At 47.1% G+C, this 26,090-nt stretch overlaps 3 protein-coding genes across 19 annotated transcripts in view; 2 read left to right on the top strand and 1 right to left on the bottom strand.

Moving 5' to 3' along the window:
- Nucleotides 1-919: 919 nt before the first annotated feature.
- On the top strand, nucleotides 920-16,657 carry DDB2 (damage specific DNA binding protein 2). 6 transcript variants are annotated; one of them, XM_075105420.1, is made up of 11 exons: nucleotides 920-1,293; nucleotides 2,151-2,334; nucleotides 5,098-5,228; nucleotides 6,175-6,366; nucleotides 9,108-9,274; nucleotides 10,373-10,472; nucleotides 12,003-12,180; nucleotides 12,855-13,000; nucleotides 13,263-13,427; nucleotides 13,726-13,771; nucleotides 14,456-16,657. In XM_075105420.1, the coding sequence occupies exons 2-11, from the start codon at nucleotides 2,163-2,165 to the stop codon at nucleotides 14,704-14,706; spliced, it is 1,548 nt and encodes a 515-aa protein (XP_074961521.1). In that variant the 5' UTR covers nucleotides 920-1,293; nucleotides 2,151-2,162; the 3' UTR covers nucleotides 14,707-16,657. The 6 variants fall into 6 exon arrangements, with proteins under 6 accessions (XP_074961521.1, XP_074961523.1, XP_074961520.1 ...); XM_075105422.1 differs by lacking the exon at nucleotides 9,108-9,274 and adding an exon at nucleotides 7,223-7,368; XM_075105419.1 differs by having other exon boundaries at nucleotides 5,095-5,228.
- On the bottom strand, nucleotides 16,042-25,843 carry ACP2 (acid phosphatase 2, lysosomal). 4 transcript variants are annotated; one of them, XM_075105436.1, is made up of 11 exons: nucleotides 25,655-25,843; nucleotides 25,477-25,572; nucleotides 25,330-25,416; nucleotides 22,362-22,514; nucleotides 21,908-22,006; nucleotides 21,656-21,745; nucleotides 19,316-19,448; nucleotides 19,170-19,240; nucleotides 18,430-18,536; nucleotides 18,017-18,192; nucleotides 16,042-17,934 (listed from the first exon to the last, which is right to left on the bottom strand). In XM_075105436.1, the coding sequence occupies exons 1-11, from the start codon at nucleotides 25,754-25,756 to the stop codon at nucleotides 17,798-17,800; spliced, it is 1,251 nt and encodes a 416-aa protein (XP_074961537.1). In that variant the 5' UTR covers nucleotides 25,757-25,843; the 3' UTR covers nucleotides 16,042-17,797. The 4 variants fall into 4 exon arrangements, with proteins under 4 accessions (XP_074961537.1, XP_074961536.1, XP_074961540.1 ...); XM_075105435.1 differs by having other exon boundaries at nucleotides 19,152-19,240; nucleotides 25,655-25,842; XM_075105439.1 differs by lacking the exons at nucleotides 25,330-25,416; nucleotides 25,477-25,572; nucleotides 25,655-25,843 and adding exons at nucleotides 23,506-23,576; nucleotides 23,677-23,797 and having other exon boundaries at nucleotides 19,152-19,240.
- An 8-nt stretch (nucleotides 25,844-25,851) lies between these two features.
- Nucleotides 25,852-26,090, top strand: part of NR1H3 (nuclear receptor subfamily 1 group H member 3) — a 31,304-nt gene continuing 31,065 nt past the window's right edge. For 2 of the 9 annotated variants that reach the window (XM_075105454.1, XM_075105447.1), the window contains exon 1: nucleotides 25,890-25,947. The gene's annotated coding sequence lies outside the window, so the exon portion shown is untranslated. Of the gene's footprint in view, nucleotides 26,055-26,090 lie in introns of all 9 variants that reach the window. The other 7 variants (XM_075105446.1, XM_075105453.1, XM_075105450.1 and 4 more) reach the window with 6 other exon arrangements.

Raw genomic sequence — 26,090 nt, 5'->3', positions numbered from 1 at the left:
GGTCTTTGTTGTTTTTCTTAGTAGTTTTTCTATGCATTTTCTAATACGTGAGAAAATGCACAGGTAACTGTAGTTATAGTGAAAAAAAACCCCAAAAAAACCCAACACCCAAAAGCAAACCCTAAAGCCCCACAGTTCAAGGAGTGGTTATGGACAGATATTTTGGGACCTGTGTTCATAGCCAGCAGCGTGGATGGACTGTAACTGCTCAGCATGGTTACTGGTGGGCCTGAAGCATGAGACCCTACCACTCCAGAGATAAGGCTCCCAACACAACACAGCCTCCTTCGCAGGTGGAGGGGCACATGCCGGTACATCCAGCTGTGTTGGCAGGGCTCTTCCTTCCCCATTCTGGTCTGCTCTCTCACATAGGATCTGGTAGTCTCTGAGCTGATCTTGCTGTGACTTTTTCATCTGCCTTTAAAATGCATTTTTTCTGTTGAGTTCTAACACCAGTGCAGCTTCGAACCAGAATGGTTTGGGTTGGAAGGGACATTTAGAGGCCATCTAGTCCCACCCCCCTGCAGTGAGCAGGGACATCTCCAACTACCTCAGGTTGCTCAGAGCCCCGTCCAGCCTGAACTGGAATGTTTCCAGGGATGGGCCCTCTACCACCTCTCTGGGCAACCTGTTCCAGTGCTTCACCGTCCTCACTGTAAAAATTTCTTCCTCATATCTAGTCTGAATCCCCCTTCTCTTAGTTTAAAACCATCACCCCTTTGCCCTGTCATAATAGGCCTTGCTAAAGAGATTGTCCCCATCCTTCCTGCAGTCCCCCTTCTTGTGGAAGTGGTGTTTTGAAATAGTATCTTTTTTTTTTTTCCTTTTGGTTGCTGTTTGGTGTATTTTGGGCCCTTACCGTGCAGCTTTAACACATCGATCTGGTGTTCTGGAAACTAGTAAAGTATTTCAGATCCTTAGTCTTGTGCCAAAAAGCCAACAACAGTAAGCCTAAAGGACACCTCGGAGCCTTTGGCTCCGTGTTTCAGGCCAGGCCGCGGCCCCGGTGGAGCGACAGCCTGGCGGCCGCCCTCCCAGTCCCGCCGGCAAGGGTAGGAGAGGCGGGGACAGAAGAACAGGCACCCCCGACCTCCCCCTGCTCCCCGCCGGAGAGGGCTCGGCGGGGCGGGCGGGCGCGGAACCGCTCCCCGCATCTATGTGTCTGTCCCGTCTCCGTGTCCGTCCCCCCCCCGCCGCTTCCCGCCCCGGTTATGAAACCGCGGGGGAGGGGCCGACTGCCGCCCGCTGTCCTCGGCCGCGTCGGGGGAGCGGAGAGAGGCCGCTGCGGCGCAGGTGAGACCGGAGCGGGGCCGTCCTTCCTGCCCGGGGGTGTGCGAGGGGCTGAGGGCGGCGGGGCCGGGGACGGCGCGGGCCGGGCGCCGTGTGGGGAAGCCCGTGCCCCCGCTGCGCTGTATTTAACGCGGGCTGGTGTCCGTGACAGCAATTCCCGAGTTATAAATAAGTACGGGCTCTTCGGGGAGGCTCTTCTTTGGGGAGGGGGTGCGTGTGTGGAAACGTGCGGCTGCGAAGAGCGTGTGACGCGCCACCCGGCAGCTATGAGGAAGGCGGTGGGAGGCCCGCGCCTTTCCTGGCGGGCTGGGTGGCGTCATAACGCAAAAGAGGAGCCGCTGCGTCACGCGGCTGGTACGGAGAGCCCGCCGAGGGCGGCCGGGGCCCGGCCCCAGGGTCGGACGGTGGTGGTGAGGGAAAGGGGCCGTTAAACGGGGTATGTCCTCAGCCTGTTTGCTGCCAGACTGGCCCTGGCCACTGTCATAAAAAGCTCTGACCTTTTTCTCAGTTGAATCTAAAGAGCTCAATGTGAGCTACTGGAGAAACAGTTAGTGTATTATGTGGTTTCACAGATGTACTTTATGCAGATCTGTAGGTTTTAAGCTTGAAAGTTCAGTAGAAGCACATCTGTCAAAACACATGCTTTAGGATATGCTCATTTTCATATGTGAACAAAGAAGTTCATTGAACCTATCTCCCTCTCCAGCAAAGCGCAACAAAAAGCTAGTGTCTTGCTGGTGAAAGAGGGTACAGGTATAATCACTACTGTCAGACCACTGGGATATGTTTAATTCCAGTTTTTCTGTCTCCTAGTTAAAAGTGTATGGCAGTCTTACCTTCCGTGCTTTGTTTGCTTATAGTGGTCAGACAGAATGGCTCCAGTGAACCATCCAAAGGACAAGAAGCATGAGAGCGCACATGAGTGTTGGCCAGAAGAGGGAAAATCAGCTGGAAAGAGGAAATGGGACTACGAGGAACTAGGGAACGAGCCACAAGCAAAGAGGTTGTTTGTGAGAAAAACATCCAAACCCCCCGAGAAAATCGGTAACATTTCCTCAGATCCTTACTGTTTCTCCCAACAAGATTTACGCTAAGTGACAGGCACCAACTAGCTGAAGAGGGAGAATGCCAAGACGCGTGCTCAGACATGAGTGTTCAGATGGGGTTATATATTGAAGTGATACACAGACACGAATCAGGGTAGTAACTTCCTCCGGTTATCTGTATAGTGAGTGAGTGCCTGCGCACACGCATGCGTGTTTAATTTTTGAGACTCTGCACCCCTCAGTCGAAGCCTGCTCACTGAAGATGCTGTCACAGCTCATTTGAGTGTGGTTAAGTTCTGTGGAATTCCTGAATTACCAGATGTCTGCCTTATTGTAGGACAGACCAATCTTGGTAAAATGTTGTTTCTTCTCCCATGCAATTCTTAGTGCAGCTTGGTATCCTACAGCATGCAGTCTAAACTGACATTTCCACCTGAATCTTTGCATATTCTAACTTTTGCTACAGTATATAGGAATACTTTCTACCTCTATGTTTGGATTAGACTGGGCAGAATTTCCACTAACCCTTCTCCCATTGTGCATTTTTTTAGTATGTAACTTTTTAAAAAACAAATCTCTTAATGACTTTTTATGTAACAAGGAGTGGTGATTAAGTTCTAAGATACTGGAAAAGTTAGTGCTTTGTATTATCAAGAAAGCTGTGTAGGCTTCAGCTATGGTAAGGACTATTTTAATAGAATCATGAAATCATTTAAGTTGGAAAAGACTCTTAAGATCATCGAGTCCAACCATTAACCACCAAGTGCACCACTAAACCATATCCCTAAGTGCCACATCTATGCATCTTTTAAATACCTCGAGGATGGTGACTCAGCCGCTTCCCTTGGAAGCCTCTTCAGTGCTTGACAACCCTTTCAGTGAAGACATTTTTCCTAATATCCAATCTAAATCTCCCCTGGCACAACTTGAGCCCGTTTCCTCTCATCCTGTCACTTGTTACCTGGGGAAGGAGACCAACACCCCCCTCACTATAGCCTCCTTTCAGGTAGTTGTAGTGAGTGATAAGGTCTCCCCTCAGCCTCCTTTTCTCAGACGAAACGTTTAATTCCATTGTTTGTTTAGGAGATCACTAGAGTTACTGCCTTGCATGGAAATATTACACACTTTCTGTACACTTTTGGCTGTAAGGATCCAGAAATTGCTGAAGTGTTTTTCAACAGTCAGAGATAGCGGAGTTCTACAGTTTTGCCTGTCTCCATTGTCTGGTGTATAACTCCAAACTCAGAGCAGTTGGCAGTGTGAACAGTGGACAGAGGCAAAATACTTTATTTGAAAGGAGTTCTGTGAATAATTGTGGATAGTTAAAGCATCTTCTGTAGTTAATTTAGCTACCTGATTTTCGTTGCAACTTCATGGCCTGGTGCTCCAATTTGGTGAGCATCTGCAGTTCCTGTAAGATCCAGAGGGAACTGGATGTAGCTGGTACTTTGGAAAAATGAAGCCAATCAATTTTTCCCTTAATGCTTTTTGAAGATGAAGACCTTTGTATTTGAGGTTTTCCATTCGTGTTCCAGTTTTGATTTTTATATGTTTTGGAAATTTTTTTTTTCTCCCGGACAGGTTCAGTTTCTTCCAACTGAAACACCTTTGTAAAGGGTTTCTTCCAGCAGATTCTAAAAAGACCTAAAGTTTGTTTCTTAATAAATTATCCTTTGTAATGAAATGGATCCATCAGAAGGAACTGCGGATGCTAATTCTTTTGTGAAAAACAGGAATTAGAATATAAATCCTTTTTAACCTATTTCAACAGGTGTGCCAAGTGTTGGCACTATGTTGGCATGTGAACAAAGAACTTCTGTTTCACACCCATGTGCTTCTAGGCTCCACCACTGCATTAAAAAAAGATTTTATATGGGTTCTAATCATATTAAATGGTGCCATTTCTGGGTTCTTTTTTATAATCATCCTTAAACGAAAATAGTATTTTTGTTTTTTAAGAAATGCTTCTTTCCCATTTGACATCTAGATCCCCTGGAGTGTTACAGACCATTGCTGTGCGGATGATTAGATCACAGACATGGGACTGAACAGATCTGGTTTTTATGTAAAGGTCCCTGAAGATCAAAACTTGGAACATGAACAAAATGTGGAAGCATGCTGTACTCAGCAAAAATCACTCCGAACAGAAAGGTTTTCTGTCAGCGAGGTGTCAGCAAGTCTATTATCCAAAACAGAACTCGCTGTGCTGTAGGCAGACTCTATGGGTTACAGCACAAGCAGATCGAAAATTCTGATTCACAAGCAGGCATTTCAGGAACCGTGTGGGAACTTGTGTCGCTATGCTTGGGGAATTTTCAGATGTTAATGTTTCTGCTGGTCACACATCTGACCTTCCCTTTGCTGTAACCTGGGGTTTACCGCCTCCCATGGGGTATTTCCAATTTGCTGGGGCTTTGGATAGCTTTGTTGATTTTGGGGATGAACCACGGAAGGTGTGTACTGTCCAAGAGATGCACCATCTGTGGCTTTGCCTTAGTCCTCTCCTGTTGTCTTTTTGATAAGTCTTTGGCAAGGAGAAGGAAGGTTTAGCAAGAGGAAGCATATGCAAAGCTCTGGCAGGCTATGGGAAGCACTAGGTTCCATAATTGCAGAGGCTGCTGCACCTTAGGTGTGTAAGAATCATTTAGAGACACTCCCCTTGTGGATTTTGCAGCAAATACAGATGTCTTCCCATGTTTTTATTGAATGAGCATGTGAGATGTTGGCTCTCAGTAAGTTTTACTCCTTTCCTCTCCAACAGGTTGGAGTGGAGGCGGGTCCATGGTGAGAAACAACAGAGCCCTTTTCCGTCAGCTGGAGCGGCAGTGCAGCATTGTTCATTATGTCTACCAGAACATGCTGGGAGGCTCCATTCGTGCCCAGCTCAGGCAGGTGAGGAGTTTCTCCTTCATGACCTGTTGGACATCTCAGCTCCCTACATAAAAACATCATGAACACATGCTGGGAAACTTTAAAGGGGCTTAAAGTTCCTCACGTACACTGTGGCTCCCAAGTCTGGCGCACCCTTATGTTTCTTAATCCTGTAAAATGCAAGAGCTGAGATGGCTTTCGCTTTCGGTTGTCCTGGCCCTGACGCTCTACATTTTATCCCTCTGTTAATTCTGTGCTTCCTTGAATCACATTTAAATTTACCCACTCTACCATTGGAGTTATTGCACAGTGCTACTTTTGCACACTAATCTTGACTGTTCTGTCATTCTGTTTTTGTACCCACTCTACTTTGATAATCATGTCAGGTTTTCTATTGATGTTTCCTCTTCACAGACATCAAATCCATAATGTTTTACTGATTTCAGAGCCATACTCCCTCTTTCATTTGAAGTATTCTGTTTGCTCCTATGCTGTATAGTTGAGCTGCAGGCAGTTTGGGTGGGGGAACATAATATTGTATCTCTGGACGATGTGTAACATTTTGGGATGCTTGGTAAAGACACAGATTGTGGTGCGGAGGCACGTTCTCCTTCCTTGTTAATGTAAATGTTAATTTTTAGCTTAGCCCACAAGGCTTAACTCCTTGTACACCATTTAAGGTACGGTATCTCTCATTTCTCTGTGGTTTCCGAGTGCTGTGGCTGATGTGGATTTGTGTGGTGACAGGCTGTTTCCCTTGGGGACAGCATGTTCATTCTACAAAGAGGCCTAGAATGTGAATGTATGAATGGTGAGAAACAACAGAGCCCATTTCCATCAGCTGGAGCGGCATGTGTGAATGTGTGAATGTGCTGACACTGATGGCAGTTAGAAATTGTTAGCCTCCTCATTCAGAGAATCTTGTGGATCCCTGCAAAAGTAATAATTCTCTTTATCTTTTTAACAGTGTCTGCAGCTGCCCTTTCTGCGTTCTCTTGCCTCATACCGCCTCTTTCGAACAGCAAGTCCCTTTGACAGGAGAGTGACATGCCTGGAATGGCATCCGACACACCCCAGTACTGTAGCTGTTGGTTCCAAAGGTGGAGACATCATCCTTTGGGACTATGAAGTACTTACTAAAACCTGCTTCATAAAAGGGGTAAGCCTCTGTGTGTGTGGAATGGGTGGGAGGGAAAATGGGAGTGCCACCAAATAATGCAGATCAAAACTGAGGTCTGTTGTGAGAGGCCCATAAGGGTCTCGGGTTGCAGGGTAGCCAGCTGTGGGGCATGACTGAGATGCAACAGCATGTCTGTTCCCAAGACCCAGACTGTTCTAGTGCTGGGGAGAACTAAGGCATGTTGCTGACGTTCATAATGAAGCAGTACTTGGTGTGTGCTCAGTGGAAAAATAATTCAGCAACTGGCAAAGCAGTTGTCTTAAAGGGATGCTGGAAGCAAGTAGGCAGAGAGGGTTTGTCTGTTTTAGGTCTTGATCTTTCTCTGCTTGCCTTTTATTCTGTGTCAGATGAGGAAACGACTTTGAGTGAGGAGAAACAAAGTTCCTTTATCTGGAGTGAGAAACTAAGGTAGAATGAATGGTTTGTATAGCTGGCATGCCCCCTTATCGCTGTATTCAGCCATTCTCATACTGACAGGGGCTCAAAGACTCAGTAACTTTTGTTCCCAAGTGTATACATAGGTATACACTGGGAGGAGGTCTATCCTCCAGAAATTGCAGGGTCATCTTTCTCTTTTTGTAAATTGTATGGTGCCAGCCAGCCAGGGAATACATTGCCTGGGGACTGAAGGAGTTGCAGTTTTGTCCTCCAGGAGGGCAGCTGTCTAGATAGCCATCATGTGGGAAGACGTGGTTGTCTTTTTCTCCTTGAAGGGCTGTGGTGTGTTTCACTGTTGCTGTTAAGGACATAGCAGTGAATGCAGACTTATAGAACACACTTTTCTCCTTCCCCATCACTCAGTGGATTTTCCTTTTGTTCATCCCCTTCCTTGTAGATGGGAGCTGGAGGGGCCATCACAGGAATGAAGTTTAACCCCTTTAACCCTAGTCAGCTGTACACTTCGTCAGTTGCCGGCACTACCACCCTGCAGGATTTTAATGGCAATACTGTCCGGGTCTTCACCAGCACCGAGGACTGGGAGTAAGAAATACAGCAATGCTTTGGGCCTCTGTGTCCTGCTGGCAGGAGCACTACAGAGAGAGAGAGATGTTTGTCTCTACTACGTGGGTCCTGGGCTTCCTCTTCTCCACGTACATGACCTTTATCCTCTAAATTTCAGGGATCCTCTCTTTTCCATGGAGGCTCACTGTCCCTTTTTGTTTTTCCCTGAAACAGGGTGGTGGGTGGGAGAGAGCTTTTATTCATGAAGGGGAGGGACTCTTTGATGCTGCTTACTGCCTGTTGTACATGGTAGAGCATGGGGGTGCCAGTGCATTTCCTCAGCTGTCTGTTCTTAAACCTCCCATAGCTTTGTGCCCTGGGGACCTTCTAACCTCTTCACCTGTTAGCAGTGATGCTTGTTGTCAGATGGTTTTTACAGGGCAATTTATAGTCCCCTCAGTGCTTCTCCGCAAAGGCCACTGAATTCAAGTGGTGCGTGTGTCATAGGGATCACCCCAATTCATCCCATCTAACTTTTTTGGTGCTTATCTAAAATAGCAAAATTAAAGAGTCTGGGCTCCTTCAGTAATGAGTGAAAAGAGGAGATGAATTGCTAGAGGCTACTCTGTCTGCCTGTGCTTAGAATCACCCTCTCAGACTGTTGCTTTTTCTGTGGACTCATGAAGAAGCCTGAGCTCTTCAATTAGTTACTTCAGTTCAGTGCTTAAAGGTAAGTGAGGGAATTTGGGTTAGCCACCTCTTTCCTTTTCTCCACCTGATTCTCTGGGTGGCAACTTCTGTGGTTGGTTTCCAAACTGGCTGTTTCAGCTGCGGCCTTGTAATAGGGCAGAAGGTGAACCCAGGTTGTGCTGGGGTGACTGGCCAGGTGAGCAAGGTGGGACAGACTGGGTCCTGGGACATGAGGATCTCATATCACATTGGGATGCCTGTCACAGCAATGATGCCTGGATTTGAAAGGGCATGCCACCCTCCTACCGCTCTGAGAACAGGCAAGCTCTGTGGGCAGGCCTGTTTTTATCTTATTGGATTCTTGAAATCTAGAATTTACAGTCAGACTTTATTAAGTGTTTGCTCTATGAGCAACAGATGGAGTGCACTTGAGTATCAAAGAGTTTGGGGACTCCCAGCTAGCATCCTTCTTTTCTGTCCTTGTGTAGGGTTTCCATATTTCCTCAGTAGACAGACTGGGGGAAAATAACATTAACAAAACAACATAACATTAACAAAACAACATAACAACAATACAACATAATACAGAACATAAGATTCCTGTGCCATGGGGTTAGCAGTAGGATTTCTCCTTGCACTGCTCTCATCTTGCCTGCCGGTACCTTGAGAAAGACCAGATACAGCACTGGAAGCAGCTTGTAGGGAACTGGTGAATGAAGTCTCTGTAAGAAAAGCTCGGTGCATGACCATCACGAGATTTTATGTGGTTTCTGCCTGGAAAGGTGCTGGTTTTGCTTGTGATCTCCTGAGCCTGGTCTGAGCCAGGTGGTTCACTGCAGATTAGTCCTACCCCCGGAGCAGAGGAAGCAATGTTGCTAATGAGGTTTGCAGCCCAAAGCAGTGGGGTTGAACTTACAGGCTCAGAATGTATGTGCTCAGCTTGCAAGATGAGTTCTTATGTACATGCCCTGTGAGAAAGCAGTGCATTGTACCTAGGGAAACCAGCAGTGTGTTCCAGATGAGTGTTGTATTAAGGTTTTTGTCTTCCACTCTAACCTTGATGCCTCTTGGCTTTGTGTGTATTCCAGAAAGGGCCAGGAGATTCTCTTGGAGACTTCAAGTTCAGTCCTTATGAGGCAGCGAAGCTTTATGTGGCATCAGGGGATGGCACCCTGAGTCTGCAGGACCTTGAGGGCAGAGCAGTGCAGGTGATCTCCCGTGCCCCGGACTGTGGCCATGAGCACCATAACGTTTGGTGAGAAGGGAGCAGTGTGAGGCTTATTCTCTGTTCCTTGGGGTTAATGCTATGCTGCTTTGTGTGCTCTCTAACATCTTCCTGTTTGCCAGTGTTAGGACACCCTTGAATTGGTCCTGTAAGGGAGCTTGGAGACTGGCTCCTGCTCGAGATCTAGTGCTGCAGGGAGGGTGACAAGCTAGGCAGTCCCAGGGCACTTGGGCTTTTACAGCAGCCGGGTGTGCTGCCTGCATCTTATGAAGTTGCTTTCTGGTGACGCCATCTCCTGTCTTGCAGATACTGACAGCTTTTCCCTTCGTAAAGTGTGAGGTGAGAAGAGCAGGATAACTTCCTCCTCTTCATTGTGTTCTGTGTTTTGTCTGTAGTAGCTCAGGTAGCATAGGAAAGCCACAAAACATCCCTGCACAATCTTGAGTTTCAGGCTATTGAGCTTACTCTGCTGCCCTTCTGGAGGCTTCAGGCTCACCATGCTAGTTTCCATGACCGTGAATTCTAGAATAATTTATCTTTGCAAGTGAAGCTTTCCTAACATGTTCCCAAAGGACCCCGGCTTTATTCTCCCTGCCTTTCCCATCCCAGCAGAGCTGGGGTTAAGACGTAAGTCTGTATCACATAAGTCTCTATTCTGTTTTGTTTCCTGGAGTGTGAAGTTGAGAGAGTTTGATGTCCAACTTTCCAGTCCAAAGCTTTTGTCATTTCTTTACTGCTGCTTCAGTGCTTTGTGGAAAACATGATTTTTAAAGCTGTTTCTGTACATTTGTCAATGTCACAAGGGTGTTCTGATCTTTCCCAAGATGTATCCGTGGGCAAGCACCAAGTGGCTTTTTAGCCTCTATTATGTTCAGTGTCCCAATGTGTCACACTCCATCTAACGAGCACTTCACAAATGACTAGGAAGTTGTTTCATATTCAATCACCACCAGGAAGCATTGCTGATAAGCTGCCCCCCTTCCTGAAACTCAGGCCCACACCATCAGGCAGGACATTGCAGTTACAATCTGTTACAGTCTCCCTTGCCAGGGATGAGATTTGAACCACAGCTCCCCTGCCTTCACTTGCCTGGGGGAGGCAGCACTGATTTTTTGTCTTTCCCTCTAGTTGCTGGTACTGCAGCGTTGATGTTTCTGCAAGCTGCCGTGCAGTTGTGACAGGTGACAATATAGGCAACGTGGTCCTGCTCAGCACTTCAGGTGAAGAGGTTTGTATGGCTCCATGCAGCTTCTCTACGGGAATCGTCAAGGCTCATGTGCTTTCCTACGCTACAAGGACCCTGAAAAGAGGAGAAAGTACCTTGCAGCTCAGGAGATGAGTCCACCCATTGTCTAGGTGGTGAGAAGTCCTCTGCTTCTGCCATTCATTAGACGTTTTCACATTGTTGAGCGTAACAGTAACAATTCACAAACAGGGACTGCGTTCTGTGCTCCCTCTTCTTTAAGAGTATTTGCTACTATTCGCCATCCCTGGAGGTGTTCAAAAAACATGTAATGTGGCACTTTGGGACATGGTTTAAGAGGCATGGGGGTTTTGGGTTGATGGTTGGACTTAATGATCCTAGAGGTCTTTTCCAACCTTAATGATTCTATGATTCTACTGGCCAGAGTTATTATAGGGTAACCTGAAGATGTGAGCACCCTCTGCCAACGACCTTCACACTTCCAGAAACTTCCTGCGCTGATGGCAGCCATTTAGGAGATACTGCTTTGATGTATAGCCTTCCATGACCTTGGGGCAGGTACACGAGCAATACAGCAAATGTTGGGATAGAAATTGCACTACTGCCATTTGACGCAAGAGGGCAGGCAGAGTTAGACTGCACCTTCCACTCTGAAGCAGTACAGAAACATATTTGAGAACAGCTGGAGTGAGCCCTGTTTTCAAGAGCCTGCTGTACTGTCACACTGCAGTTACCGTTTCTCCTGCCTGTAAGGGTAACAGCTATAAGTTTGCCATCCAGTGAGCTGTGGCTAGAGGCATCTGTGTAAATTAGTGGGCAGAGTCAGGAGTGCTCCTAATGATTTATGTTTAGTTGCTTCCTTTCCTTTTTTCTCCTGAAAGAGAGTGACAGTCTTTTCTGCACTTGGGAGATGCCCTTTATTGTAGGGAGTATGAGCCAGCTTCACCCTTTTGATTAGAAATAATCTTCCGGCTTTGGATAGAAATTTATTCACAGGCAGTTTATATCCATTTGTTCTTGTTAACTGAAATATTTCCCCTACCCTCACATTTCTTTGCTGATTTATTTCTAGATGCCAGTTATGTCTCCTCTCACCTTTTTTACTAAGATAAAGCAAGCTCTTTTGGTCTTCTTCCACAAAGCAGGCCCTTCCTTATTATTATTGTCTCGGCTGCGCATTTTCTGTACCTGTTCCAGTTCGTTTTAATTTTTCTGCAGATGGAAGACTGGCACTGCATAAAGCATTCCAGATGTGATCTTGCTTTGTACAGTGGCATTAATATTTCCCTCCATGAAACAGGGATTGCGTTTTCCTTTCTCATGGCTGTAATAAACTGGTGGATCAGAGTTCTCCTAGAATTAAATAGTTAGTTCCCAAGGTCATTCTTCTCCTTTCTTGTTTCCAGTGGATAAACTCTTGGTTTATTTTAGAAGTTTTGTTACTGTGTAAATGTATGACCTCTTTACTCTGCACTAGTAGATTATTATTCCATTTCTTTACTCCAGTCCTTGATTATTTTTTTCCTACGTGATTTTCTGTTTCCTCTGCTGCAGATTTGGAAGCTGAAATTGCACAGGAAGAAAGTGACTCATGTGGAATTTAACTCCCGGTGTGAGTGGTTGCTGGCCACAGCGTCTGTGGATCAGACAGTCAAAATCTGGGACCTCAGAAACATCAAAAACAAAATGAATTTTCTTCATGTGCTTCCTCATGACAAACCTGTTAATGCAGGTGAGTTGAGATAAGAATTTCATTGTGTGGATGTCTGCAGAGAGTCTGCTCAGCTCGCCTTTTATTGTTGTGGCAATGTTGACTTTCACTCAAGTTCGAAGTTGCATGGTAGCTAGTGTTAAAGCAAGGCAGGCATTGGGAACATGTTGCCAGAGGCAGGGAGGGGGATAGGGCAGCTGCAGCACAGTCTTAGACTTGCCGTACAAACTGTGGCACTGTTCCTTGAGAGGTAAGTGTGGAAGCAGCAGTGGCCGAGATTAGAAAATGGAATTTATTGGGGCAGTTCCTTTGACAGACTCAAGCCTCTGTTTCTTGGGTGCAGTTGTACCAGTTCATGGAAGTCCAAACTGCAGGTGTCTGTCTCCAGCTTTTCCGCTAACTTTCCATTTGAATGGGCAAGTTCCTTTCTTTGCAACATCTTTTTTCTGTGATTCTAAAATGAGGATAATGATTTTTCCTATATAATCCAGTGCTGTAGGTCTCAGTTTACTGATTGTAAGAGTTTTGAGATTGTCTGAGACAGGGAAAGTCTTGTCTTTTGGGGCACATGGCCATATTCACTTCCCTGGTAAAGAAACAGCAATGGGTTTCCAATCAGAGAAATGTGACTTCCGTGTTTCTTGTCAATCACAGCATTGTGACCTTTTGTTTGTCTTGTTGCCCCCCTCCCCTAGCTTACTTCAGCCCAACAGATGGTGCCAAACTCCTGAGCACAGACCAGCGCAGTGAAATAAGGGTTTACTCCTCTTCAGACTGGACCAAGCCACAGCATCTGATCCCACATCCACATCGGCAGTTTCAGCACCTCACACCTATTAAGGTGAGTTAAGCAGCGCAGTCTGAGAGGAGCATCACACCTGGTGCTAACAGCTGGCCGTACATCCAAAACAGTCTGATTCCTGGTCAGGATACTACATCGATGGGTGGATATTCACACTGCAGCAACTCCCAGCAGAGCACTGTTCTGAGGATACCCTTGTTCCTCAGGCTGTGGGTGGGATGTACAAACCATTGCTTACACTGCTGGTTGTCTGGTGTGCGTCAGTATGAGCTGTGTCCCCCTCACTCTGCTCTATGACTAGGCAACATGGCACCCGCGCTATGACCTCATCGTAGCAGGTCGCTACCCAGACCCTAAGTTCCCAGGATACACAGTGAATGAGCTACGAACCGTTGATGTATTCGATGGAAACACCGGAGAGATGGTTTGTCAACTCCACGATCCAAATGCTTCTGGTATCGTCTCGGTAAGTTGAGCGCCACTGCTAAAAGGACTGCTGTGTGTTGAATCACAGCCAAGAGATACGGGTTAGGGACTAGAACAATAGGAGTATCCTCTTTCCTTATGACAGGCTCACACTCTCGTGGGGGTATGGCTGCCGGCTAAAGCTGCAGCTTTAGCTGCTGACTCAAGCAGGGCTGGTCAACGGTCATCTGTGGATTTTCTGTAATACTCTTTGGGGAACAGTGGGTTTTCCAGATGGTTTGTTGCTGTTACAAAAGCAGCGATGCTCTTACAGGCTCTGATTATGTTTCCATTTTCAGCTCAATAAATTTAACCCTATGGGAGACACGCTGGCTTCTGGCATGGGTAAGTAACGAGAACCTAGGGCACTAAGCATGGGTGGGTTCCAGTCCCAGAAAAGGGCAGGCTTGTTTCTCCAGTCTAAAGCAAGTTGTGAGTGAGGGTGTCCCAAATCCCACTTGCTAGTAGTCCTCTATGACTTCCTACATGTGTAAAAGAGATCAAGGCCTTCTTTTCAGTCTTCCACCTTTGCAGTTAGAAAACAGGTTGCTAGTCATCTGCTGTGCAACATTCCTGAGCACATGAAGTCCAGAGGAGTGAGAAGCCTCCCTGCAGCAGGGAGCTGCTGCCATCTGCCACAGAAAAGGATGGGGTGGGGGGGACAAGCCTTATCCTGCTAGGCTGTACCCCCTCCCTTTGTTTAATTTATCTAATTTCCTAGGCTGCAGAGCCACGACTACTCAGTTTTTCACAGGCCATATGGCATTAAGGGAGCTAACTATAGATTTAGGTCTTAGATGCGAGACAGATGAGATTAGGAACTACTTGATCACGTTTCTTAATTAGATCAAACTTCCATGGCTGTGTGGAGATAGCGCCTGCAGTAAGCATCTTTACATCCTCTGTACCTTGGAAATACCTTAGAAGAGAGAAAGCATTTTGAATCTCTGGCGTTTTTAAGTGACAGAGTCTAAGGTATTATATTTGATGTAGAGTTTCTGATGCACAGTGTTTAATTTTTCCTCTCAGGCTTTAATATTCTGATCTGGAGCCGTGAGGAGATGGTGGCCAAGAAGCAAGAACATCTTTTGAAAGCCATGACAGAACAGGGGATTGGAAGCTGGAGTTTGTCCAGACGTGGAGGGCAGAGGCAGGCAAACCCTGGGACAAGCAAACTCAAAGCTAACTTACTGTCTTGGGAGCTGGAGGAGATGAGAATGAAAAACAACAATTCTAAATCACAGGGAAGGAAGCGAAAAGGGAAGGATCTAGATAACTGATTTAGTATTTTGATCCTTTCTGGATCACAGGGTACAAATTCAGTCTTGGCAATGGGCACTATAAGATGTGCAGGGCATTACACTTTGACTTCGTCCTTCCTCCCTGGATCTGATCTTGTTTCCCTGATTCCCTTTGCTTCCCCGTCTAGAAAGTTGTGTCAGTACTCAGTTCCTCCTCCAAGTGGAGTTACCTCCCATTTTCTGAGGCACTAGGAAAACATCAAAGATGTTCTCATATCCTGCTGACGATACTGCTTGCAGCCTGCCACGTCTGCTTGTCATCACTTGTCAGAGGTTACCATCTACTGCAGGCTGCTGTGGAGCAGCTCATGACCAGGTCCCTCAGCCTGTTCTAGTCAAACTGAGCTCAGAAACCCTTTGCTAACATGGTTAATGTCCTGAAAAGGTAGAATGTTCACAGGGATGAGGCAATGGGTTGCTTGGGTAGCCTAGGTAACACCAACCTTCTGTATGCAAGCTTCTTGGAAAATATGCATCTGTCGAGACCTCAGGCTTAGCCTATTCTGTGCTTGCAGCTATTTAACTAGACCACGAAGAACATGATGATGCCAGAGCTCTTCACCTGCCTCATGGGATGCAAGGGCAGTATGGAGCTGGGAACCTACTGATTGTGTAGTTTCTGTTTTCAGAGCTCTAGAGGCTTTTTTGTGCCACTGATGAGGTAATTTTTTTCCATCCATGCCTCTGTGCTTCAGGATGTTGGAGAAAAACATTGTAAAGCAGAAATGAGGAATTTCTTCTGAACACCCCTGCTCAGAGCCGAATCTCAAAGACTGCTCTTAAACTGAAAAGTTTTGCTTTTTCTAGTTTGTTTACAAAGCTGCCTGGGCCTTGCTGCTGTCCTAGAGGTTAATAGATGGGACAGGCTCTGGGCCTGCTCAGATTCTCTGTGTTCACTTTTATAGTTTTGCAGTATTGATATTAATAAAAGTTTTGTACTAAACGGAAATTCTTTGAAATAGAGAACAGCTCCTTTGAGCATTCTGCTGAAGCACTTTTTGTACGGGGGGAAGAAGTTATTGACCTTTGTGCAGGAGGGCCAAGAGACCTAGAACAGTGGTGGAAATACCAGTCATCAGTACTGTGTCTGCACTAGACCTTTCCAAGTTGGACACGTTGCCTTCTCAGCTGTACCTATGTGTGGTTGCTGCAGTCAAAAATAGTTTATCTCAATTCTCACTCTGCTGCAAGTGGGATTGTACATCGGGATTTACCTTGGGTGGGGGGGTACACTGCAGGAAGCACTGCCTGTTTTCCAACACTGAGCACCCTGGTGCTAGCCCTGTGAACTCTTAGAGAAGAAGAGGAGTAGAGTTCAGTGTGAATTTGCTTTTAATCATGAAAAGGAAATGTATTGGAACAATTACAGAAAATCATTCACAGTCAAAATGTCTAAATCATGATAGAAATCTTTGCGTGTGCAAAATTTGCTGCCTTTAAAAATAACAGGTCTGGTCCTCTGAAATGCACTTTCTATTACCTCTTTCTAGTGCCTTTTCTTACAGGCAGCAGCTTTTTCTTTATGACTGTCTTGCTGTGCAGGAGACCTAGACTGTATCTTCAGAGGACAAAAAGGTGAGGAAGATGCTGAGAACAGCAAGCTGCTTCTGCTGATTTAGAGTTCCCATGCTGGCAGATGCTGATTATGGTGTAGGGTGAAGTCCCCACAGTACCCCATAGGGGAAGAAAAGGAAACGTCTGTAACCTAAGAACTGGCTTCTGCTGCCAAGAAGGGAAGGGAACTGCACCAGAAAGGGAAGTAAAAGTGGGAAGTGAATGTGCGGCCTTACCACGTGAAGAGCCTGTGCTTCTGGTGCCTGCTGCAGTCTCTCATTTTCTGCCAAAAGCTACAAGGCAGGTGGTGAGCCCTTGGCGTAAAGTTCATTGCAGCCGCTGCAGCGTGTGCACAGAGGCCAGCCTGGAAAAAGAATCATGCTTTGGACAAAATGCCAGAGCATGTCAAATAAAGGGATCCACAGTCACCTGCAGACTCTCACCCTTAATGTTTTTTTTTTTGTTTGTCATCCATCCAGTAGGGAGGATAGGAAGAAAAACTACAGAACTTGGCATTTAATCTAGCCTTAGGTAAACAGCTCTGCTACATCTCTTTAATTACAGCATTCTGCTACTAAAGCACATTCCTTGGGCTTGTAGCTGAAATCTGGGCTGCCTGCAGTACTGGATAGTCCCTGTAGTAGGTACTTGAAGTTCAGAGGTCAGGAAGTTGGATTCAAAGGCTGACTCTTTAGACAGGGCCAAAGTTTCTGATCTATGGGGACTCTCTAGAGCCAACATTGTGTAAGAAATTGGGTGCAGGTTTGCTACGGTCACAGGAATTAATTGCTCTGATGAAGCTCTTGGAGCTTCTTTGGATCACATGTAACCTACTCTGAGCTGAATTCTTAAAAACTGCTGGATTTTCGATCTTGTCCTGATTCCAAGCCAGTTTTCTCTTGAACCACGATGTGAGGAGTGGGAGAAAAGACGAGTTGCCCGCAGCAGCTACTTAGCAGCAACCTCAAGAAATGCTTTTCACTGTCTGCCATCATCTGCAGCAGTTCCCTCTGCATGGATGCTAGGTGAGTCGCAGTGCATTGTTGGTGACCTGGGCCCTCTACACCAACCACCATCAGCCCAACAGCTTGAGAGAAAAGCACTCAAAGCAGGTTGACCCTGAAGAAAGCTGCAACTCCTACTTGCACTGGATGTGGCAGCTGCTGGAGGCCCAAGCCACTCTGCCAGAGTCATGGTGAGTGGTAACATTTACAATCACTGAAAGGAGGAAAACTCTTGACCAGCTCCAACTGGCCATGTTGGGAATCCCAGACTACGGAAGCTGGATGGGTACTGGGGGTACCACACAGTAGGCTGGCTTCAGAATTAAGGTGTCATTTCCATTAGAGTAGCTCAGTCCTCTCCCTCTGGGACGTCACCTTTAGAAAGCATCCAAAAATCAAGTCCAGCTTCATTCTGGGAAGCAATGGGCAAAGCAGAAGAACTGAAGGTACCCAGTCACCCTTAGCGGCAATACTGCTCCCTCCTACCGCCTGGGAAGGAGTTGAAACAACTGTCAGGCCTGCTCTTCTCCCTCGTTGGAAACATGCCGGTAGCCGGGGGGCTGAGACTGTATACAAAAGAGTACCGTCAAGAGGAGGATTATAAGGAGGAGAAGAATGGATCCACACACAGCCAGACCCACAAATAGTTCTGCAAGGGAGGAAACAAGTGGTCAACATGGTATCATCCAAAGTTTCCCCTTCTGGCATGCTCTGGTCCAGCCTAGGCTCACCTGTGTCATGCACACTGCTCGCTACCTGGCATTCTCGCTCCCAGTCCTGGGGAACAACAGGATCCGTGAGTTCCAAGAATCTTTGCAGTGGGCATTTATGCTGACAGCCAGGGATTGTCAGTGGGTAAGGTTCCTTTCTGCTGTCGTTCCGGAAAAACATCTCCACAGAGAAGTTACTGAAAAAAAACACAGCTAGTTGGTTTTGGGTTTGGTTGGTTTCTTTTTCCCCCCTTCCAGCTAAAGTCATCCTTCCTCCAAACACTCAGTGTGCACACCCTTTCCTTTATTCTGGTGGTAGTTTCCCTAAGAGTCTGCCACTAGGAGCAAGATTGCATCCCCCTAGGGTGCAGCCTAGCCTAGGCACCTAACCCTTGAGGTGAAATCAAAGCTGATGTCTTTACTGCAGCCCTCACCCATCATCCTCTTGGTACAGTTCAAATAAATGACATGAGGCGTATGGTGCTTGAATCTTGTTGTAGACGTCTAGAGCCATCTGCAGTGCCACAAGTGTGGTGTCGTGCTGAGAGAGGGGAAAAAAACCAAATCAGTCACTGTTATGGACATGGCAGGGCAGCTTACAGCATACCGGTAACGGACAGGGCAGTGCTGAGGGGGACATCACTGTTGTAACTTTTATCTGGAAGAAAGGAGAGGAACTGCACTGCTAGAATGGTGGTTTGTGAGGGTGCCAGAGAAGGGGACAAAGTGAAACAGAGCCATATAGATCCTGCACTGTTCTGTCAGAATTAATCTCTAGGGAGCAATCTGGGAGAGGTGCTTGACTTTCCAGGCAGTAGGCTGCTGGAGAGGCAGGGTGACTCTGTATCTACACTGCTGAAACATCACATCTGAGTGGCATCAACCCATCTACCAAATAAATACAGCAGTGGCTTCCCAAAGCCACACCCACAAGCCTGAGCTAACAGGAACAAAGTGCAGGTTGGGAATTTTCCTCAGGGGTCTCAAAGGAATCATGCCAGATCCTGCTCATCCCACCCAGCCAGAGGCAAAGATGCATGTCCTGATCACTGCATGGGCTGTAGAGAAGCCAGAAAGGGTTAAAACTACCACCAAGCCCCAATCCCCTGTGAGGATGAGGAGGATGATAAAAGCTAGGCCCCAAGCTCTGAATTACCGCTGAATAGGCAAGTACTTTCAGGTTCTGGGGGGCAGAGACGTTTGCTGCTTTGGTTAGGTTTTTCCGTATGTGATCCAGCAGGACCCCTGAGGAAAGAGAACAGCTGGTGAGAGGCAAAAACTAGACAGGGCAGCCTGAAGCTCCCTCCCCGGTGCACTCACCACCTTGCAGACGAGATTTTTCTACCCGATTGTGGATCCCAAATAGAAATTCGAAACCAAAGTCTTTTAGTTGCTTCAGCTGAGTCATGACATCTGGTGTCACCCATACTGGCAAATTCATTTTGTGTGCTTGCTAGAAAGAGAAACAGAATACTCATCTGCAGGTAGCGTTGATCGCAGATTAATCAGAGTGGCAGTCGGGGTGTCTGGAGACCTGCCCATACTGCTACAAATAAGTAGCAGTAACCTATATTATTTTAAATATGCCCCTTTTCTATTTATGCTGCTGTCCTCACGCTGCTGTGCTGCATACAAAGAATATATGTGGGTTTTAGTGTTGTTTCAGAAACTAATAATGAGAAGCATAAAGATTAAAATCTAGGAGCTACGTTTCTGTGAAAGCACAACTGGAGCACAGGGTTATGTTGTAACACTGACACAATAATCTTAGGGCATTTACTTCACGTGTGGCTGATTATGCCCTGCAGATGGCTTGCAAAGAAAAAAAAAAAAAACAGAAAAGCGAGAGAGCACAAATTCAGGATTTCTGGTGCACCTGCAGCACAACTTCCCCAGAGGCTCTGAGGGCCACTGAAGGATACTGGAGAAAACGAGCGCTGTGCAGATGTAATACTGGGATGCACCACTGACAAAGCCCGGTACTCAAACCCAGAATGCACAGAACTGGGAGCCAAGAGAAGAATTTGCTTTTGCAACCAACCCATTACAAGAAGGATTAGTTATACTGGCAGACAAACAGCAGTTGTGGTTCCCTGACATTACTCAGAGCAAACTTCTATGTCACATCCCATTAAACTGCCAGAAGATGAGGCTGAATATCCGTATGGGCCCATTCTGTCTGAGTAGTATCTTGGACTTTTTCATTTTCTCCAGCCAGACGGCAGAGCAAATCTCCTGGCTCAGGTGAGAAAAGCAATCCTTCTCTTCAGGCAACTGTTAGTAAGAGTGAAAAAAACAGAGGAAGCCCAAAGCAGGTGAAGAGACTGATCAGCCTGAGGGTATAGTTTGGAGGGTAAAACTTCCTCAAAGCATTCTGGTTTTGGTTTGGGACACTGATCTTTTCTCCAGGTTCTTGGGGATTACACTGGTTGTCAGCTGGCCTTCCAGGCCCAGCCTGCAAGGTCATTAAGTGAGTCTTGAAAATGCAGAAGATTTTAAAATCTTGACCTCTCTGACCAAAGGAATTTTTGTTACCGACAGAAGTTGCTTCATTGTGATCGTTAGGAGATCGGGTTTATAATACAAAGGGCAAATTTACATAGCGCAGTGCAGCTCTGGACAGGAATACTCTCAGCTCGCAGAAACTCAAGCTGCTACTTTACGTAGCAAAGTGCAATTCTGTGCAGATTTATCTTCTGCATCCCCAAAACAGTATATACCACTGTACACCGCTGCCAGCAAGCTAAGTAGCCTTGCACCTCCATAGAATCCAGATGACACAGTGTGAAAATGCTTGGGTTTACTGCTTCTTCCACAATCAGCTAGTGCGACATGAAAGATGTCTATAGTTTACTTTATCATGCTGTACAATTATACACAAACAAACTTGTGTCCAACAACTGTAAGTTTCCTGGATGCATGACCTTTACTTTAGCATTATCACAGCACAGCTAACCCAATTTTTTATTTTGTTTAAGCCTTCGTGAGATGTGCTTTCAACAAAACTCCACAAGAATATAGAGCGTGGTGCCCTACACCAGACAGCAAAAGGGTAACATCTGTCTCTGGAGTCTTTCTCTGGGAAAGGACCTGAGAACTGATCAAAAAACAGGTGTGGGCGAACCCCACTTAACTGATAAAAGCATTACTTTCTTTCAGAGGTGGTATTAACAGAAGCACAGAAAGAAAAGTGATTGATCGAAAGTAACAGAGAGCTACAGGTAAAACCAGGAATAGTCCTAATTTAAGCTCCCAACTTAAATCATGAAGTTAACACTCGTTCAGTTTCCAGAGATCTCATTTCTACCTTACTTTACTCAGACTCGTCCACAGAGATCTAAAGATTTCAGACTCTGGCCACTTTCTACTGAGATATCTTTCAAAAGAGATATTTGTTATGCAGGTGGGACTTTTGGTGGCTCTGGCATGATGTATATCTCAGTGCCAAAGTGAGAGGTTACAGGGAGCAAAAATAGGTAATTCTTGGCACACACCTCTAGTGAGTAGGAGCTGTTATTCTAAAATTAGAACATTACTTCTAACTGTAGGGTGGGAATCGTGAAAAGTTGTTTTATAGGATTCTGCAAAATTATTTTCTACCAAATCCAGTGTCCCCTAAAGACCAAACTCCTGTGGCTGTAAGACAATGGCCAAACTTACTTCACAGAACAGTGTGTCATACACACTCCAAACACACTCGAGAGAGATGTTCCAGATTCCAGTCTCATTTGCCACCATCTGCAGGAATTGCTATAGGTACGAGAAAAGAAAAAGGCCCTCAATTTTCCAATCCCATAGTGTATTACATGCAGATGTATTCCTACCCTTTTCTCGGAGCTCTGATTATATAGAGGTGATAATACTTAAGCTACAAGCCTAAGACCACCTTATCTTGTGCAAACAATCACTTACCCAATTCGCTTTGGTCTTATTTATGTATTCTGCTGAGTGCCGTGTTTCATTCTGTAGCTGTTCATACCGTGGACAGGGGGTCAAAGGAAACTTCAGTAGCTGGGCAGAGACAACAAAAGCAGCTAGGTCACTGAGAACACTGACATACAGAATCTGCAGTCAACATGCATGGCTACTGAAACCCTGGCTAGCTGGATGCACCAATAAAGAGCCTCAAGTACTGCCTCCTGACATACTGCAGATTGTCTGTGGGTTGCTGAGGGGCTGCAGCTAACCTGTTGAGTGAACGCAAGCCCTGACTGCTTGTCGTGTTCTGCGAACAGCAGAACCTTTGCAAGGTAGGTCCCAGAAGAAGTTCAAGACAATCTGAATGGAGGGTGAAGGAAAGACTTTCGGAGAAGTCAGCACAACATGCTGGTTGAGCAGTCGGTACATATCCTTGAGACTAACTCACCTTCTCCTCAGACTCGGGCACTGTGTGTACAGGGATAGGCTGCCAGGAGATGTTAGGGTTGAACATCTGCTGTCCCTCTGGGGGATACAGGCCTGCCAGGTTGGCCTCTGCACTCATCAGCGTCCGATCACAGTCTGTGCTGCGGATGAAGATCTGCCAGGACAGGGACAGCGTGCCGTTAGTAATGCTACTGTAAGCAGTGATGCTTGGATGCCGGATGACGCACCCACCAAGGGACACTGCAAAGCACCCTGCAGCTGCTCACAGACGACAGGATGACAGGAGTTGGAGTGATGCTGATGTCATCCTGCTGATGTCAACCTGGACAAAACTCTAAGGACGGACAGACACAGAGACAATTTGGAGTTTAATACCAGAGGAGCCTGTTCTGGGTAAGTGGGATAGCCAGATGCACTGGAATTACAGACAGAAAGGAGGCTGAATATGAGGTAGAGTCAAACAAGAGCAAGACAGAGGTGCAGATAATGATAGGCACGGATAGGAAATGCACTGTATTTGCAGAGCAGGACTGGGGTAAACTTCTGCGTTCAGTTCTAGGAACTGACCTGCTGTACTCATGAAAAAAACTGGCTTCTCCAAACCTCAGTTTTTCTTTCTGAGAAATGAAGACGAAAGTGATCCTACTAATAGGAGAGAAAGAAAAGGGGGAGCTGGGATTTTATTTGATCATTGTGGGCTCTTGGGATTAATGGTCCAAGACTTACCATTTCAGAGCTGAGAGAGAAAGTGATCTGAGACAGAAAAAAAGAGAAACGAGAAAAATAAAGAAAAGTTCATAAGGCCAAAATGGCAAAACTTTGGTATTCTGGTACCTGTGTACTGAAAACACTTAGGGGGAGACTGAAGAGAAACCAGTGATAAAACAAGAGGAAGACACAGGAAATAATGGATGTGCTAGAAAACAGCATGTTGAATCTGAAACAACATGAATAAAATGCCAGGAAGTTGAAATACAATGTCAAGATTGGGATTTTTTTTTTAATGTTATATGAAGAGAAACGTAAGAAAAAATACATATACTCACTCCAAATAGCATCTCCCATGTTAAGTGTATCTCAAAACCTAACAGTCATGAGGAAAAAAAAAAGTTGCCTTTTCTTTCACAATTTCTACCCACTTTTACCTCCTATCTGCAGCTGGAAAACAATGGACCCTGTACTTGTTAGGCAGGACTGCTTTCATCCTTAGCAAGCTCTGAGGAAATAGAAAGGAAATATTTTAAAAGATAATGATCTAATTCTAAAAGTGTCATAAAAGACAATTAAGCCCCAAGCGTATGTGTTTTCTTCAGCACCTTTTGCCAGGGCTCCAGCCTGTCGATGAGTCAGGTGACAGACGGTCATACAGTGTCACCAGGAGGCAACACTTCTCCTACGAGGGAGGTTGCTCAACTCCAGCAGAGGTTCAGGCTTGGTTAGCAGAACAGCTTTTGTTTGCATATGCCTCAGTTTGTTTTTCCTTCTTGAGCAAGAGAAGGAAAACAGTTTCAGCTGGCAAAAGCTTTGTAAGAGCAAAGTATGCTTGGGAAGGAACTGCTGAGGGAGGTTAAAGGATCTGCGTTTGAGCTGACGCTGGAAGTTTTGTTGATGAAGCAAACGTCAAAGAAGGGATGTAATCTGAAGTATGGCAAGCTGGGTATTTACTGGGGACCCCAAAAAGGGGGGGAAACAAAGACAGAAAAGCGCCCCGTCTGGTCAATCACCCAAACTGAGCTCAGCTAAAATAACTGGGCCAACGCAGAGCCAGGGGTGGAACAAGAGGGTCTTGATGGCCCGCCACCCACCCCAGGTGACAGCAAGCCGCTCATCATGGCATGTGCTCGTGTTCCACTTGACTCACACCTCTTTGATCAGCTAGCAGGAGTATTTGGAGGGGGGTGGGGGTGGATCTTCTATTTCCTTACTTTTTTTTGATCTTTCAAATTTTCTCCTGGGCTTAGCACAGGGTTCCACAAGGGCTCTGTAACATTTTATAAAAGAAACCTACCTGTTTCTCAAGAGCTGTTATAAAGTGTAGCAACATCCTGAAGGGACAGAGGAAAGTTAATAGCTTTGGGGGACTGAAGCTGTATATACTTTACAGGCAGGAAGAAAGGAGAGAGTCAGTTCTGGTTAGTAACTACTGCTTATGTGTTCAAATACATGTGAGATGGCACCTGAGGTGCCCTGGGGAGGGCAGGGCAAACACTGGCTGCATTCTTGTCAGCTGACATGGCAAAAACGCCCCAGAAATCATGATCTCAAGTAAGAAACAAGTACTGGCTCCAGCACAGCATTCCTGCTTCCAATTCCACCTGGAATTAATTTCCTTGACTGAGTCTCTCTGGGGCCCTGGTGGGATTGCCCCAGCTCCCACACTGGGGAGAGTGCTGCCACCTCACCCTGCCCCCCCTTCCTCACCTCATAGAATCATTAAGGTTGGAAAAGACCTCTAGGATCATCAGGTCCAACTGCCAACCCAACACCCCCAGGCCTCCTAAACCATGTCCCCAAGTGCCATGGTTACACATTTTTTGAACACTTCCAGGGATGGTGACTCCACCATCTCCCTGGGCAGCTTGTTCTAATGCCTGACCACTCTTTCAGGAAAGACATTTTTCTTAATTTCCAATATAAACCTACCCTGACGCAGCTTGAGGCCATTTCCTCCTGTTCTATCACTAGTGTCTTAGGAGAAGAGACCAACCCCCACCTCACTACAACCTCCTTTCAGGTAGTTGCAGAGAGCGATAAGGTCTCCCCTCAGCCTCCTCCAGGCTAAACAACCCCAGCTCCCTCAGGTGCTTCTCATCAGACTTGTAAGTCACGAGACCCCCAAGCCGCCCCTCAAAGCTCTCGGCAGCCTCCAGTGGAAACGGGCCGGACACAACGCACCCCGGGACCCGGCTTCCCCCCAACCCCTCCCGGTGGCGGCAGAGGAGCCGCAGCCCGCACGCCGAGGCACTAACCTCCTGGCGCCGGTACGTGTCGCTGAGGAAGCCCTGGTAGCGCCGCCGCAAGGCCTGGCCCAGTTTCCACTGCTGCCGCATCCCCACCTGCAACGACACTGGGCGTTACCAACGGCCCCGGCCGCCCCCCGGCTGCCCCCGTCGTACCTGTGTGAGCTGCCCGAAGCCCTGGGGCCATACGCCCTCCTGGAAGGGGTCCCGTGGATAGGCCTTGATGGGCGAGCGATCTCCGTGCCGGTACACCTGCGGGCGGCACCGCGTCACACCGGCCCGGCACCGCGGCCCGGCCCAGGCTCCCCACACCGCCACCCTTTTCCCTCCTCACCAACGTTACGAAGCGGAGGCTGCGGGGCCTGGCGGGCGGCGGCTGGAGGCACAGAGCCAGGAGGAGCAGGGTGACGCCGCACCCCGCCGCACTGGCCGCCATGGCGCTTCCTCGCGGCTCAGCGCGGAACCAAACCGCCGCCGTCCGCAGGCGCCCACACGGACGGTTTCCCTACGCACACCGGAAGCGCCGCGGCCGGGTTCGAGCGGGGCGGGGCCGGGCCATCCGGCGGCTTCCTGTGAGGTCAGAAAGCGAATCGTCATGTTGTGGTATCGCTGCCCGTCACCCCTCCGGTAAGGTGTTAACGGGCGGGGAGCGGGAGGGCGCGCTGGCGGGCGTAGCCCGTCGCCGGGGGCCGCGTTCTGTCGTCCCATGGGTCGTCCCGAGGCCGACGGCTCCGGTGAGACATGGGGTTGGGGGGGGGGGGGGGGTAACG

The sequence above is a fragment of the Phalacrocorax aristotelis genome, chromosome 10 (assembly GCF_949628215.1).
Source record: "Phalacrocorax aristotelis chromosome 10, bGulAri2.1, whole genome shotgun sequence".
NCBI classification, from domain to species: Eukaryota; Metazoa; Chordata; class Aves; order Suliformes; family Phalacrocoracidae; genus Phalacrocorax; species Phalacrocorax aristotelis.
Note: the sequence above shows the minus strand (reverse complement) of the source record. Positions and strands in the feature narration are given on the sequence as shown.